The 14,765-nt window shown below is 38.5% G+C and overlaps 1 protein-coding gene across 5 annotated transcripts in view; it reads left to right on the forward strand.

Moving 5' to 3' along the window:
* The window catches only part of LOC117417358 (fibronectin type III domain-containing protein 3B-like), a 247,917-nt gene that overhangs the window by 62,011 nt on the left and 171,141 nt on the right, over window positions 1–14,765 (forward strand). For 4 of the 5 annotated variants that reach the window (XM_034029463.3, XM_034029464.3, XM_059034586.1 and 1 more), the window contains exons 2-3: window positions 8,271–8,409; window positions 14,107–14,190. In XM_034029463.3, the coding sequence (XP_033885354.1) occupies window positions 8,299–8,409; window positions 14,107–14,190 (195 nt within the window). In that variant the 5' untranslated portion in view covers window positions 8,271–8,298. The remainder of the gene's footprint in view (window positions 1–8,270; window positions 8,410–14,106; window positions 14,191–14,765) is intronic. The other variant, XM_059034587.1, reaches the window with a different exon arrangement.

The following is a 14,765-nucleotide window of genomic DNA, read 5'->3' on the forward strand; positions in this document are numbered from 1 at the left end:
AAAGAAAGCTTTTTAGCCTTAGATCAGGGATGTGAGTCATAACTTGAACTGGCTAAAAGACATTCACAGATGTGTGAAAGCGGCCGCAGTTAATTATAAGTGTGAACACTGGGGAAACTCATGGCTAGCTGATTATGGAGTGGACACAAGATAAGTGTACGCTTTATGATAGAATCAAGAATATAGTGGGATTTTATTATTATTATTTATTTCTTAGCAGACGCCCTTATCCAGGGCGACTTACAATCGTAAGCAAATACATTTCAAGTGTTACAATACAAGTAATACAATAAGAGCAAGAAATACAATAACTTTTGTTCAAGCAAAGTACAAGTGTGACAAACCACAATTCAATAATACAGCAGATAATAGTGATAGTTACATCAGGATATGATTAAATAGTGATAGTTACATCAGGATATGATTAAATACAAAGTACTACAGGTTAAACACTTGGCAGATTACAGTATTCTGAAGTACAGGATTAAATGCAGTAAAATAGGGGGCAGATAAGAGCAAAATAAAGCACATTTACATGAAGGGTGATAGTGTCCCAGGATACAAACAGAGGAGTTCTACAGGTGCTGTTTGAAGAGGTGAGTCTTAAGGAGGCGCCGGAATGTGGTCAGGGACTGGGCAGTCCTGACTGGGATTCTTAATTGGTACATTGGATGTTTCTTTCAGGTATTTGGTGTCCTATATGACCCATTTAAATGGGTTCACTGGCGACTTAACACACTGTGTAAATGAGCTATATTTCACATGACAGATCTGACAGACTTTGATAGCTCATGTAAGGTGCTTGTTTGGCAGGTACTTTAGTATCCAGTCTGAAAGGTGGGTTGTTCCACCTCCAGATTCCCTGAAGAAATGTCTGCACCTAGGATACCCATTGTGATCGTGCTTCCATTTGACTGTTATGGCAAGTGTGTTTCTGTTTATGTCTAACTGTGGCCTCTTATTTCCAATAGAGGTCTATGAGAAGGAAGCTCTTGAATTCAAGGATTTTGCTGTGTTTTATGAATGGACATTTTATATTTGAACAGAAATGTTGTATTCTGATATTCAGCAGATTTATGCCAGGTTAGTCTCTGATGATGTAATAGTCAGTAACAAGTTGCATGCCTGCTGTTACAGAATTTACAATAATTTCCCATGTCATCAGTTTGGCAAGCAGGAACACCAGGCTCCAACTCCTCTAACATATAGCCTGTGGTGATGCCTAATGATGCTTAATCATGACAGAAGTCACTATGGAAAATCAACAAGCAGGCTGCACTTAAAAAAGGACTCTTGCTGAAATGCTTTATCAAGGAATCTTACTGTGTTGCATCGCAACCTATTCCTCTTGTGATTTGTAGAGAGCTACTGTGAAGCATTGAACCTCCCTAGACTTTTTTTTTAAATACCACATTGCAAAGTTTCCTTACTGAATATCGGCCAGAAAATGCATTGAGATCACTTAACTATTCAAAAGAAAAATAACACAGACTCATCATGAAAGCCTTCAGATACAACTGAAAACATGCACATGCTGGTAATATAATATATCCAAATAATGTATCAGGGCAATTAATCCATCAACAAATGTTAAATTCAGGCTTGCAAAATAAAAGCCATGACAATCAATAATTGATGAATTGATTGTTGCATCTCTTATAATTTTTTGGTATTGGTATTAATAAAGGGGGTAATTTACGTTTACTCTTAAACAAGGAGAGTGCGATTCATTAATCACTAAGACAGTGTGCAAATTGTGATAACTTCTTTTAAATAAAGATGATCTCATGCTGACTTCATCCCTCAGTCTGAATCCAAGGCTTTAACAGTTTTAGAACACTTTGCTCTTTTAAAAAGGTTATTCATTACTTTTGGTGAACTGCTAGCTGTCAGCTATGAGTTAGTGAACTTTCCATTTCCTGCTGCTTCATGTGATGAATCTTGCTTTGCTCCACAATGCTGTGGTTTTGTGTGCTGTGGGTAAATGGCTCATAATTTCATAGATTTCTGTAGTGTTGAGTGTTCTGCTATTGTTATGTCAACATTTTTGGTACAGTCAAGCCACTACCCCAAAACTGCAGATTCAGCATGGAGAATCCGCCATGGATGAGATTTATTGATTGCAATTGCAGATAGTTTAGGAACTGTGATGGGTGCTCAGGGCCCGATTACTGTGATGGGTGCATAGGGCCCAAGTGAATAATAAATTTGGCTGGAGGCCTCGTCCGTGGGTGCACAAAGGCTACCTGCATAAGGCCGGCTGGAAAAACATGAACGGTTACATGCATCCCAGTGCCACAGCTAGCAGGTATGCTGCAAGGTGGTGGCCGGGGTGGAGGAGGCCAAAATAAAAGGAGCGACATGAGAGAATAACACACAGAGCCTTTATGCGCTTGCTGCTGATGGTTGGTTAGGGGCAGATTCTCCTTCAGAAAAGCAACTTTACAATTCTGTTCTCCAAAGTCAAAATCCTTTCAATTTTAAAAAATCATTCATTCAGTTAGTGTTGCTTAGATTATTTTTGGTTGCATTCTAAAATGTATGCCAGAGGCAAAATACGCATTAGTTGGAATGGATTTGTAAACACTTTATAATGCATAATGCAAAAGTAGCCTTGGAGCTTGACAAGATCAAGCTCCAAGGCTGTCTGTAAACCATGGATATCACACCATTAGCTCTCTCAAGAAGTTACATGACAAGTAGCATTAGGAATAAATAGCTATTATATATTAAAAAACCTCATCCACCAATAAGGAACACAGTAGATGATTGACATACATTCAGAAAGAATGTCAAGGAAACAAAGCAAAACCTTGAAAATTACAGCACAAGCAATGTAACTTATTATTTTCTGCCTGCTCGGAAACAATAGGGCAGCAAGCCAACTTTTTTTTTTTTACAGTAATAGACTGAAATTGGAGTAGCACCTTGAAATGCCACAGGCATTGGCAAATGGGTGCCTAGCTACCTGGAAGCTTGTGTATTCATGAGAGAAACCTTTTAAAACTTTTAAAGCAGCAGCCTGAAACTGTCCAACACTAAATGATGCACTACCTGGACACTTTTATAGGACCTTACCATAAAAACAGGTTGGGCCGCCATTTGTCCTTGAAACATTCTGAGATGTGATAAGTATTAAATTATACAATTTTTTTTTCTCACATTAAAAAATGTATGGAAAGTAGGGAGAAATAGCAAAATTGCAGAAGTGCACAAGTGGATTGATACACCTGGAAGTCATTCCAGCCATTCAGACACCACCCTCCTTATGATCTTTATTGATTTAAACAGTAAGGGGTCTAGTAAACCACAATTAGGTGGCTTGAAACTCTGAAGCTGCACTGTCCCACAGTTGTTTTTTAATAAATATACATCCCTTTACTACATTATTCCAAAGGTTTTATCTTCCTGTGTACTCTTCTTTAGCTCAAAACTGTTATTGGTGGTCCTCTGCTTACATTCCCTAGTAGTTTGTGTTGACATACAAGCTTATGCCTTCCTTGAAACTCGATTGCCACTGTTTCACTGTTTGTAGGATGCCATAAATTACATTAAGAAGCTTTATAATAAGTGGGCTTTACCGTGCATACAGTCGCTACTGTACTTAGATCTGGCAAGATCAAGCACTGAGGCAGTATGTCTGTATCCAGCCACGGAATGCACATTATTGGCTCTGGATAGTCCCCATTGTCTCGTTTATCTAATACACAATTGTCTTGTACACCCGTGCATTCTAGCATGTTATCATGGACTTAGAGCTAAGCATATTCCATTTTGTTTTCCTCAGTTTTTAGGCTGTTTGTGCCCAAACCTGATCCTGTAAATATATCCAGTTGGCCTTGGACAAGCCTGTTCTTCAGAATGATTTCATTTTTTGGAGGACAGTAATTACCATGCAAGCATGTCTGAGGAGTTTAATGCTTTATGGTAAATGTCTACAGCGTCCGGGCAAAGGGTGACAACAAACCCACTAATTTCAAACCCTAGACAAGCTGTTAACTATGTTAGTTGCCACCATCTTGTACAAGGGCCACTGAGGCAGCGTGCAACCTGACAGTTAGCCTATTAATCCGAGTTAATTGAAGTATATGGCTCTCAAGGGGCATACAACAACCAGGACATATCTGTGTTAAAGGGCACTGGAATCAATTTAGTATAAAGGCTGTGTTTTTCTCAAATGGAAAACAAGTTTTACATGTTTAAGAAGGTTGTTTATATAAATACAGCAATAAAAATATCATGCCAGCAAAATCATTCTGTTGTTGTGATGGCAACCTAGATTTTCCACATTCCCTTATTATGTTGTGTTGAAAATTCACCTTCATTTAAGTTTAATATCCCAAGAGCATAGGAAAATATAAAACAGGTGTTATTACAGAAAGTGTGATAATAGCATCATATTTTGACTTCACTAAATTTACATGGTGGAAAATAGGGTCTATTTGGTCACTACTACTTTTCGGGATTGTAAACAAACTAGACTGTTAACAAGACCGTACAAGGCAAAAAATATGGAGGTATATTATAAACAGACACCAATAAGTTACGTTAAACATGATTGCTCATAGTTTCAACTTTTCTCATACTAGATAAAGTACTGAATTACCAGACCAACAGGTAGGTTTAACAAAATGCGTAAATGTAACAATTTAATTTCCCTGAGACTCATCACGTCATTGCTTAGTACAGTAGCTAGTTCCAAAGAAATAAGACAAACAAAGCTACTGGAACATTGTCTGAGGATTAGTTACGGGTCACATCACAGATAAGCGATAGTACCGGTATAAATAGCTGGAATAGTGATACTGTAGTCACGGTGACACACCCGTTATTTTCTTTTCTCCTGTTTGACACACAACTGCTGGTGGGAAATGGTGCATACCAGTATGTGTCCTGTGGTTTTAAAAGCAGGGTTGGCTGATTTAAATCAAGTCAACTGATTTTAAATCACTTGATTCACAAAAAAAAAATGATTTAAATCATTTTCTTTTACTACCTTTTTTATATAATTTCTCAAGGAAAAGACATGAAAAGTATGTTTTAAAAACTTTTATTAACACAGAAACAACATCTTAAACTCGTACTGTCTATGAACTAAAACTTGCACCGAAGCTTATATTAAGGATTAATTTAATTTAAATTATTAAACTTTTAGTTCTTTAATCAAGTAATTGTCTGAAATTGGTTGTATCGCTGAAGTATGTTTGTTAAAAGGGCTTATAAAAATCTGTTCTAGGCTTAGGTTAGTAGAGACTAATTTTCTCTGCAAGTAACAGCCTCTCTGATAATGTACCATAGTTACAGAATTTTATCCGCCAACTTATTTTTGTGTTATAAAATTGACATATAACTTTATGATCTAATTAAATATAGTACTGTATACCTTAGTTTATTACTTTCTAATATTTTGCATATAAACATACATACTGCTTACATAATAATGGAGATTAAATGAATGACCTAGCTTGTTTCATATACAGCAATTAGCGTCCTTAAAACGCAAGGAGAAGTTAAATATTTCAGATTATTGGAAGACGCTTTTCCTTGACGCAAATTTCTTTTTTAACCCAGTTGTAGTATGGTTATCTGAATAGGTCAAAAAGGGGATTGCGCTCAAATAGGGTTTTCATTTTGGTACAGGGAACACAGCACGGTGTCTGAGAGGGACTTTCATTTAGAAAGTAGTGTGCTGTAATTAGGGGTGTGCCGATTCATTGATTCTCACGGTAAAGTGTGATATTTTTCTTGACGATACGATTATCGATACAGTGACCCCTGTATCAGTACACTGTGTTTTTATTTTATTTAATTTTACAATGTTGTCTACTAACATAACATAAACATGAGCATGCATTAATTTGAGTCTACACTGATAGAGAATATTATTTATTATCATGCACTCTAGCAGCCTCACCTACCATTCACTGTGTTAAAGGGGAACTGTAATGCAAATTAATGTATAACCATTTCAATAGAAAACATATATCATATAAAAACCATTAAATCAAATGAACATTGAATGTATTGGAGCTCTCTTCCATTGCGCTTTGTGAGACGTCCTGTCGTTGACTCGCTCTATAGTCACACATTCTATTCTATTGAGTGTATGTCCCATTCCTGTATTATGTAGCCATTGTTTTGTTATGGCCACCCTTTGTTGGTTTAAAGACTTAGGCACACAAACATACTTTTTGTTACTGTTTTTCCTTTTGTTATTTTTGCACCCGAACGCTTTGCATTCTGACATAATTCACCCTGCTGGCGTTCACTGGTGTGGGTGGCTGTCAACGATATGACGGAACAGAGGCGCCAGAAAGGTTCCAATATGGTGGCGGCCTGCATTTCCAGCTGACCCAGAAAGCTTACAAAAAAAATTGAAATACTGACCAAACACTTGACTTTTTAACAAAATTGTCACAGCGAGACGCATTTGTTATATATACAAGCATTTAGAGAGCCTTGTTATTTTGAGTACTGAGTACTTTAAGGGTGTTTTTGTCAAGTCCGCCAGCATCTGAGCGAAACAGAAGCTGAGCGGAGGAGGGTTATTAATGTTGATAGTCTCATCAGTGTCAGATCAAGACTTCACTGACACTGAACATTGGAGCTGCAGCCTTCTATTTCCCATGTTACACTGTACACAATTAGAGGTGCTGTCACCAATTCCAGACACAACACTTGCAAAATATTAAAAATATAAACATGCTGCATAGATTAACCACTCAGCAAAACGTGGCAACAAACAAGCGAGTACAGACATTAACTTACTGTTTTAATATCACTTCAGTGTTTTAACAAGTTGTTGTATTTTAAGCAGTTGAATATGGTAGCAACCAACTTGCTCCTGAAGTGGCACCCAGCAATTGAATTTGGCGACCAATTTTTGTGGCCTGGAGACACTGGCTCCTAGACAAAAACTTTGTCTGGAGCCCTGATATTGTACTTTTGTTTTAATTACCTTTATTTTAAAGAATAAACAGGAAACAAAAGCAAAACAGGCCATGAAGCTTATTTAACCAAAAATGCTTTACCAGTGTTATTGCACACTTGCACACGCTGAGACAATTGTGTGATTATTATTTTTTTTTTATGTTTCATGCTTAATTTACTGTATCGTATCGTGACCCTCGTATCTCAAATACGTATCGTATCGTGAAGACACTGCTGATACCCACCCCTAGCTGTAATGTTACATGCAGGCTGCAAAGAGGAGGCGTTCACGGTGCAATTGGTGACCATGGTGGAATTAGTAAGGGAGCTCCATTTTAAGTGACAGTTGTGTTTTTTGTTTAGAAAGACGGGTGCACACACTGCACAGTCCACACATTCACTAAGGTTTAACGTTTACAGTGGAGATACTTGTTTACAGTGGGGTTTGAAATGACTGTTTGCTCTCCTGGGCGGTCTACAAGCCCTAACACTAAGGTTCAGGTCACACACTTCTTACTGAAGATACACAAAGGAAGTCTGGGTTAAGATTTTTGGATTATGTACTATATGACCTATTAACCCTTTTGTGTTGGAGATTTCCTTTTCTAGAATTAAAATGTTTAGTGATCAGTGATGCAATTAAGCAAAGCTTCCCGGGGTGATTGTCTGCGACAGTAGAGAAAGTCAAAGTCAATTACTTCCACGTAATGACAGCTGTGGAGGATACATATGCTGTTCTAAACCAAACAAATGTTTATGTGTATGAAGACATTACTTTAATGTTTTAGGTTGTATTTTAGACCGGTTTGCTTAAGCTACTTGAAATGTATGCTGCCAATTTAAAATAAAAAAAAAAAAAAAAAAAAAAAACTTTACCCTGTTGGATAACAGTCTACTTAGAACCTGATTTGCTGAGACAATTGGTCTAATAATAATAATGTATGAAAGGGATTTCCAAGACCGAAAACACATTCAATTATCACCATTTAATTAATATTATCCAATTAAATGGTGAGGAAAATCTACTGTGTAAGAAACCAAGAGGTCAACCCATATCCTGCTAGGATAACCCACATATGGATTTTATCAGAGCATTTTACAGCACTACTGGGGATTCCCCAGTGCTGTAAAAAGCTCTGTCCATGGCTGGCTTATCCTGGCAGGGTATAGATTAATGAGATCAACTAAGTCAAACATTCCAGCTTATACATTTATTAGTGTTAATGTACAAAGACAATTAACCGAACCATCTACTGTACTCTAGTTTGACGTAATAAGTGTGTCCCCTGGTTTGTCCTGATATATAAGTGACACTGTGTGGTCTGGCTCTTCTCTTGCAGAAAGTCTGTAGAGGAAAGTTCTCCATGAATGTACGTCACAATGATGATGACAGACCAGATCCCGCTGGACCTGCCTGCCTTACTCAATGGCGAGTTACCCATGATGCCTCACATGGTTAATGGGGATGGATCTCAACAGGTGAGTCACCATGTGTTATGTTCATCTTTCGGCCTTTATGTTTTGAAGAGGCTGGCAATTCATTTCACAAAGTTTTTTTTAGAGGCACTTTGAAACACAAGTGGTCTTTGCAGAAAATAATAAGCTTAGTTTTGATTCACTTTGTTACACTTTTTCTGTTAAACCAGGAAGCCATGATAAAAACCCCTGTAGTCATTTTGAGATTTCTTGATGAAGGTGTTACAGTTATTGGGAAGAATTTGTTCTGCATGCAGTTCGTTCTGCAGTCTATTGTAATACAATTGTTTGGCACCCTGAACTTTCCTGTCAATGAATGTCTTCTATATTATTGTTTATAAAGTGTGAATACATGTGACTGTTACCAAGAAAATATAGGGTTTATTAGAAATACCGTATTTACATATTCTTATATCTTGTTATTATCAAAAATGACTGTCTAATATTGTTTTTACACAAACTTATTGATACATTATAGATGGTTTGTAATATAAACTGAAGTGTTACTAGAATTACTAGAATGTTTGAGTCAAGTCAGACAGTGTACTGCAGAGCTAATTTGATTCTGTTAGCTGTATCTTAGAGAAGACTTTTAATTAGATTTTTAACATTGTTGAGATGCTCTACCTTCAGGACTTAATTTTAGGACATAGATTGAATCAGTTAAACCTCTTTGCACGAGTACTTCACACCGATTTTTCTACTGTCAGCCAGGGTTGTGTTGACTTAGTCTCTCCCTCACAACAAGGGGAGTGAAGCTGTCAGGAACTTTGACTGATAAGTCTCAAGTTTGCCAGAGACACTTTTGACTTTCTGCTTGACTGGCAGACTGGCCTTATCTCATGAGAACATAAGAACATAAGAAAACCTTATATGCCTGTCCATTTTGTATAAAGGCTCTAAAATTGAATAAAAACAGCTCATTGTCTATTATTATTCATGTGCCAGCAAGACTGTCTAAAGTAGTATGCAAATTCCATCTGAAGAGTAGGTTGATGGAAAGCAGACAAAGCATTAATAATGTTGCCTGAAGCGTGCCAGTGAATTGAAACCAAATTAAAGACATTAGTTTGCTTCAAGAACTATTTAACATTCCCTTAATTAAATCATATGTTGCAGTCTAGCAGTCTGAATATTGTGGAACTGTACCTTCTGAAGGTAAAACCCACGTAGTTTCCTTGTCTGTCATTCCCCATTATTGTTCCTATAGATAGTTCTAAGAAAATTGGTACTTTCATTAACTTGATACTACTAAGACTACAACTACTGTTAATAATAGCATCAATAATAGCATGAAGCAGCGCTAGAATGCTCTCATTCGTTTAAATGACTGTCAATCATCAAACTTGCACCGACTGTGCACTTTCATTTGCCAGCTACAGCGCCTGTCATTCAAAGCGCCTACTTTGAAATTAATGGGTTAAGGTGTAGGTACGCTTTTTCTATAGGTATATACAGTGACAGTTACTAGTTTGATTTGAAAATGGGGCACAAGAGGAAAACACTTAATGAGTATTATGCACAATACCCTGAACAATGGCTGAAGTCTCCGCGTTAGGACCAAGCGGGCCTGTCTACCTTTCCTTCAGTGACTCCAGCTGTGCCGAAGCAGGAGAGGGGTGGAGCTCAGACTTGATAATAAGGGCAAGTTAGTTTTGTTCAGCTATCAAATGTTTTGTTCTGTGCGTATTATTTTTACTTGTAAAAATTTTTACTTGTACACTTTTATACTGTGTTTTCTAAGGCTTATTTGAGACCATTTTTTAATTTGTGTAGGATTTTTACCTATACAAGGCAGCTCCGCTGTGACCAAATGTTATTTCAACTAGAATGTTGGTAACCATGGTTTTGTTGCATGTTGAGACATTTCTCAATGGCATAAAAAGTCTGGTGTTTTTTTTAAGCATAAAGGTTGATTTCACCCATTCTCGCTTCAATTGAAAAATAAAGATTGAAAAAAAAAACGGTAAATCGATATTAATCATCGATTTGGCAAAAAAATTAAAATCGAATAGTAGCAAGCCTAACTATAGGCAAGTGTGTGTAATAAGCCTGTTAAGGGCTTCAGGGGGTTATGGGACATCATAGGCCACGAGAAGCCCTTAACTGGCTTGATTACACACACTCACCTATACTTAATTATGTATTATATATGGAGAGTTGTAATTGACTGAACACACAAACACAAATATTGTAAAGCTGAACAAATATATATATTTTTTTAACAAATATTAATTGTAAAGCTGCAGCATTTTCGGTGTTGCTGTACATTCTTAGTTTCAGCAACCGTATGTCTCCTGTGTTGTCCCCAGACCGCGTCTTGGTTTGTCTCTCTGAATATTGTAGAAACTCGTTTCCAAGCGAGTCGGTATTCAGAGAGATGTCTCCCCACAGGAGGTCATGCTGCTCCTTAGTCCGGAGAGCGAAATGGTGACTGTTCAGAAAAAAATACCATGTTCAGGAGCGCTGCCGGGTCCGCCGTTCTGACTGTTCCTGAAGTAAAAAGCAGATTTATTTTCATCATCTGTGATAGAGTCAGCTCGGTGAGGAGCGTTTCCCTTTCGCCTTTTTTGAGAAACCATTGTTTTGGCGAGAGTCTGCCATTTTTTATCAGTTTGTTTATAATTCTGACAGGATGATGCATGATTGATGAATACAGGCCACAGCAGTGGCGTCACATTCTTATTACACACACTGACATGGTAGTAATAAGACTGTAAACTTCACCAAGTTCGGGCCTCCCGAGTGGCACATCCAGTAAAGGCACTTTGCGTGCAGGATGTGCCCTATAGCCTGGAAATCGCAGGGTCGAATCCAGGCTATGTCACAGCTGACGCGACCGGGAGTTCCTAGGGGGCAGCGCACAATTGGCCGAGTGCTGCCTGGGTAGGGAGGGCTTAGGTCGGCAGGGGAATCCACGGCTCACCGCGCATCAGCCACCCCTGTGGCTGATAGGGCGCCTGTGGTTCTGCAGTGGAGCCGTCAGATCTGTGTTGTCCTCCGGCACTATAGGTCTGGTGGCATCGCTGTGGATCCGCAGTGCGAAAAATGATGGCTAGGCAGGAGCACGTTTCGGAGGATGCGTGTTGCAGCCGCCGTTTCCCGAGTCGGCGGGGGGGTTTGCGAGCGGTGAGCTGAGGATACAGATAATAATTGGGCATACTAAATTGGGGAGAAAAACTGGGATAAAAAAATTGGTGACGACTAAATTAAAAATAAAAATAAATTAAACAATTTAAAAAAATTGCTGATATCTGTAGTGCAACCACTCTAGAGAAAAAAAAGAAGAAAAAAAAACTTCACCAAGTTCTATTGGAGATTACAGCTATCCATATATAATGAGGAAGTTAACTTTGGGAATCAGGGGTCTGTGTATATAATACTAATGCTAATACTAATACTAACCATGACATCATAATTAAAATAAAGAAAGAAAGAAACAAAACAAAAAATAACAAACAATTAAAAAACGTTGACAATAATGTCCCTTTCCTCAGTAGACATAACTTTAAAAAGTGCGTTTTTAGACCTCACACATAAATGAAGGCTTTGTTTTTAAGGTTGTGTTTTATACTGTAAATATACATTGTGAACGACAAAAGGTGATGAAGTTTAAACATAAAAAAAAAATAAAAATAGAAAAGAAAGCACTGAGACTGAGGTTGTGTGTGCCAGATTCCCTTTCCCTGGTTGGCTTTGGTACCAGGCTGATATCATTCTACATGACTAAGATGTTGTGTTTGAGGCCTTTCTGTAATCTGCAGCACTGTATTCAGGATATCGGTGCTCAACAAGGCAATTTAGGAACTAATTCACAACTTAGAATATGTATGCTTAGTGTTTTGCAAAATATAATTGGAACTTGATTGTATTTTGTGGTCACTTGCTGTGTGGCTACATTCTCGAGTCTCCATACAGTACATGGTGCATACGCTTAATTTCAGTGGCACACAAACATTAAACCTGTATTCAAACTTCAATTGTTTCCTCATAGTACTGGGACTAATTTGTGAGGTGTAAACCTGACAGTCAAACATCCGAGAACTAGGAGCATATCTGGCACTCTAGCTCCTACTACCAGTACAGTAAACCAGTTTTCAGCAACCAGGAGTTCAGGAGTTTCTAGGTTAGTTGGCAATACAGTTGTGATCACCATCTGGTAGCTAACTGTTGAAAAGGCACAAAATATGGAGCCATGAGGCCTGGTTTTCAAAAATTGGTAAGGGAATTTTGAGTGCTTTTCCTTACTTTTAATCTGTTTCGGAAGTAAACTTTGGAAATCACACTCCATATTATTTATTTATTTATTTTTTTAAAATTTAGTTCTTGCCAATTAGTTTTTATTATTTTCTCCCCAATTTGAAATGCCCAATTATTTTTAGGCTCAGCTCACCGCTACCACCCCTGCGCTGACTCAGGAGGGGCGAAGATGAACACACGCTGTCCTCCGAAGCGTGTGCCGTCAGCCGCCCGCTTCTTTACACTCTGCAGACTCACCGTGCAGCCGCCTCAGAGCTACAGCGTCGGAGGACAACGCAGCTCTGGGCAGCTTACAGGCAAGCCCGCAGGTGCCCGGCCAGACTACAGGGGTTGCTGGTGCACGGTGAGCCGAGGACACCCTGGCCGAACTAACCCTCCCACCCCCCGGACGACGCTCGGCCAATTGAGCGCCGCCCCCTGGGAGCTCCCATCCACGGTCGGCTGTGGAATAGCCTGGACTCGAACCTGGCGACGTCCAGGCCACACTCCATATTATTGATAGCAGAATTCTAGTAAATAGTCATAGTGCTCAAATATTAGAATTCATATGCAGCTTCAGTGAATTCAATTTGAAATATGTAAGAATTAAGCAAAACCACACACATACATACGTACACACACACAACATAATTGTTTGAATTGGACTCTGATGTGTCATTGTTGGGTATGCACTGTGTCAGGAAGAGAGCCTGGTGTCTCTGTTTCCTTTTCCTGTCAAATCAACTCTGCAGGTCCATCAATTCCCCTCTAATTGGGCAAGTCTTTCCATGGGGAGCTAAACGAGAGATGGATCTGCTGTTTGCATTCGGCCGGGCTTTCATCTGAGGAGACTTGTAGCGTTCACAAATTGCTTTGTTAAGAAAGGGAACAGTAAAAGACCACTAGATCTGAAAGGTTAAGTGCCACAGAGTTGTGCCAGTGTCTGACTCATCCTCTAACCAGTGTGCGTGATGCAAGGCCTGTTGTTGTCTACTGCGTGTCGGTTGTCAAGGAAGAATCATCAGGCTCTTTTTTTTCTGTTTGAATTAAAAATCAAGCACTGAGGTGTAGATACTGCCTTAGCCGGCTATGCTCAACAGTTGTGTATTTGTTATTATTTGAGTTCGTTCCACCATTCATTCAAAACTTGAGTTTTGCTGTCAGATAACACCTGGGAAGCAACAGGTCTTATTTGTGTGTATGGACTGTGTCGAATTGCTCTTTTCTAGTCCTCTGTGTTTCCTTTGGGGTTATGTTGATGCTACTGCTGTAGAAATCTGAGTTTTTCATTCTTTCTTTTTTTCAAACCTGAGCTGACTTTGTAGATTACATTCTGGTTACCACAGCAACCAGAGCAGCAGATCATTTTGCACGAAATGGGAGCACAGAATTAAGCATGAAGAACTGCCAATGATATTGCATGCTGGAGAATGATGTTAAAAAGCTTTTTTATACCTGTAGAGTCTGGGAAGGCCACAAACACAACTTTTTCAGATGCACAACCAGAAATGTACTGTTTGGAACACATATTCCGACAATATGATGGTAAGAATCTGTTCTGTAACTTGATACACTTGAGGGTAAAGCAGATGTTTTACAAGCCACATAAAAAAGTATTTACTATTATTGAATTATATGTTTTTTTACTTGTAATGTTTTCAGTTGTGATGTTTTTTTGTTGAAATGTATGCACAAGTGCAGCGTAATCAACTTTATTGTAATCAGCTGTGATTGCTGTTATGTATTAAGTTACTGTACAGGTAATGCACAAATTGTGAAACGATTATGTGTGTATGCATGAACTGCAGGTCTAGATGTAAATCAATAATGCGCTCAATTGATGAATCAATGACTTGCTCAAAACCTGCACCATCAGGTACAGACCAGGTTTTTGTTTCAACCAGTTGTATTGCAGTCTGCGGTTGGATATAGTCTCAGTTTCCACACGTTTTAAAGTCTCAGATGGCGTCTGTAAGTGCTGTTTTATGTACACTGGGAATGAAAATGCATTTAAAATCAGATATTTAGTTGAAACACAACCTGCACCAGTGGAAGAGAAACAGGATTGAAAACCAGTCTTGTTTACTGTAAAAAAAAAAAAAACCAAAAAAAACATTTCA

This window comes from Acipenser ruthenus, chromosome 12 (genome assembly GCF_902713425.1).
Source record: "Acipenser ruthenus chromosome 12, fAciRut3.2 maternal haplotype, whole genome shotgun sequence".
NCBI lineage: Eukaryota > Metazoa > Chordata > Actinopteri > Acipenseriformes > Acipenseridae > Acipenser > Acipenser ruthenus.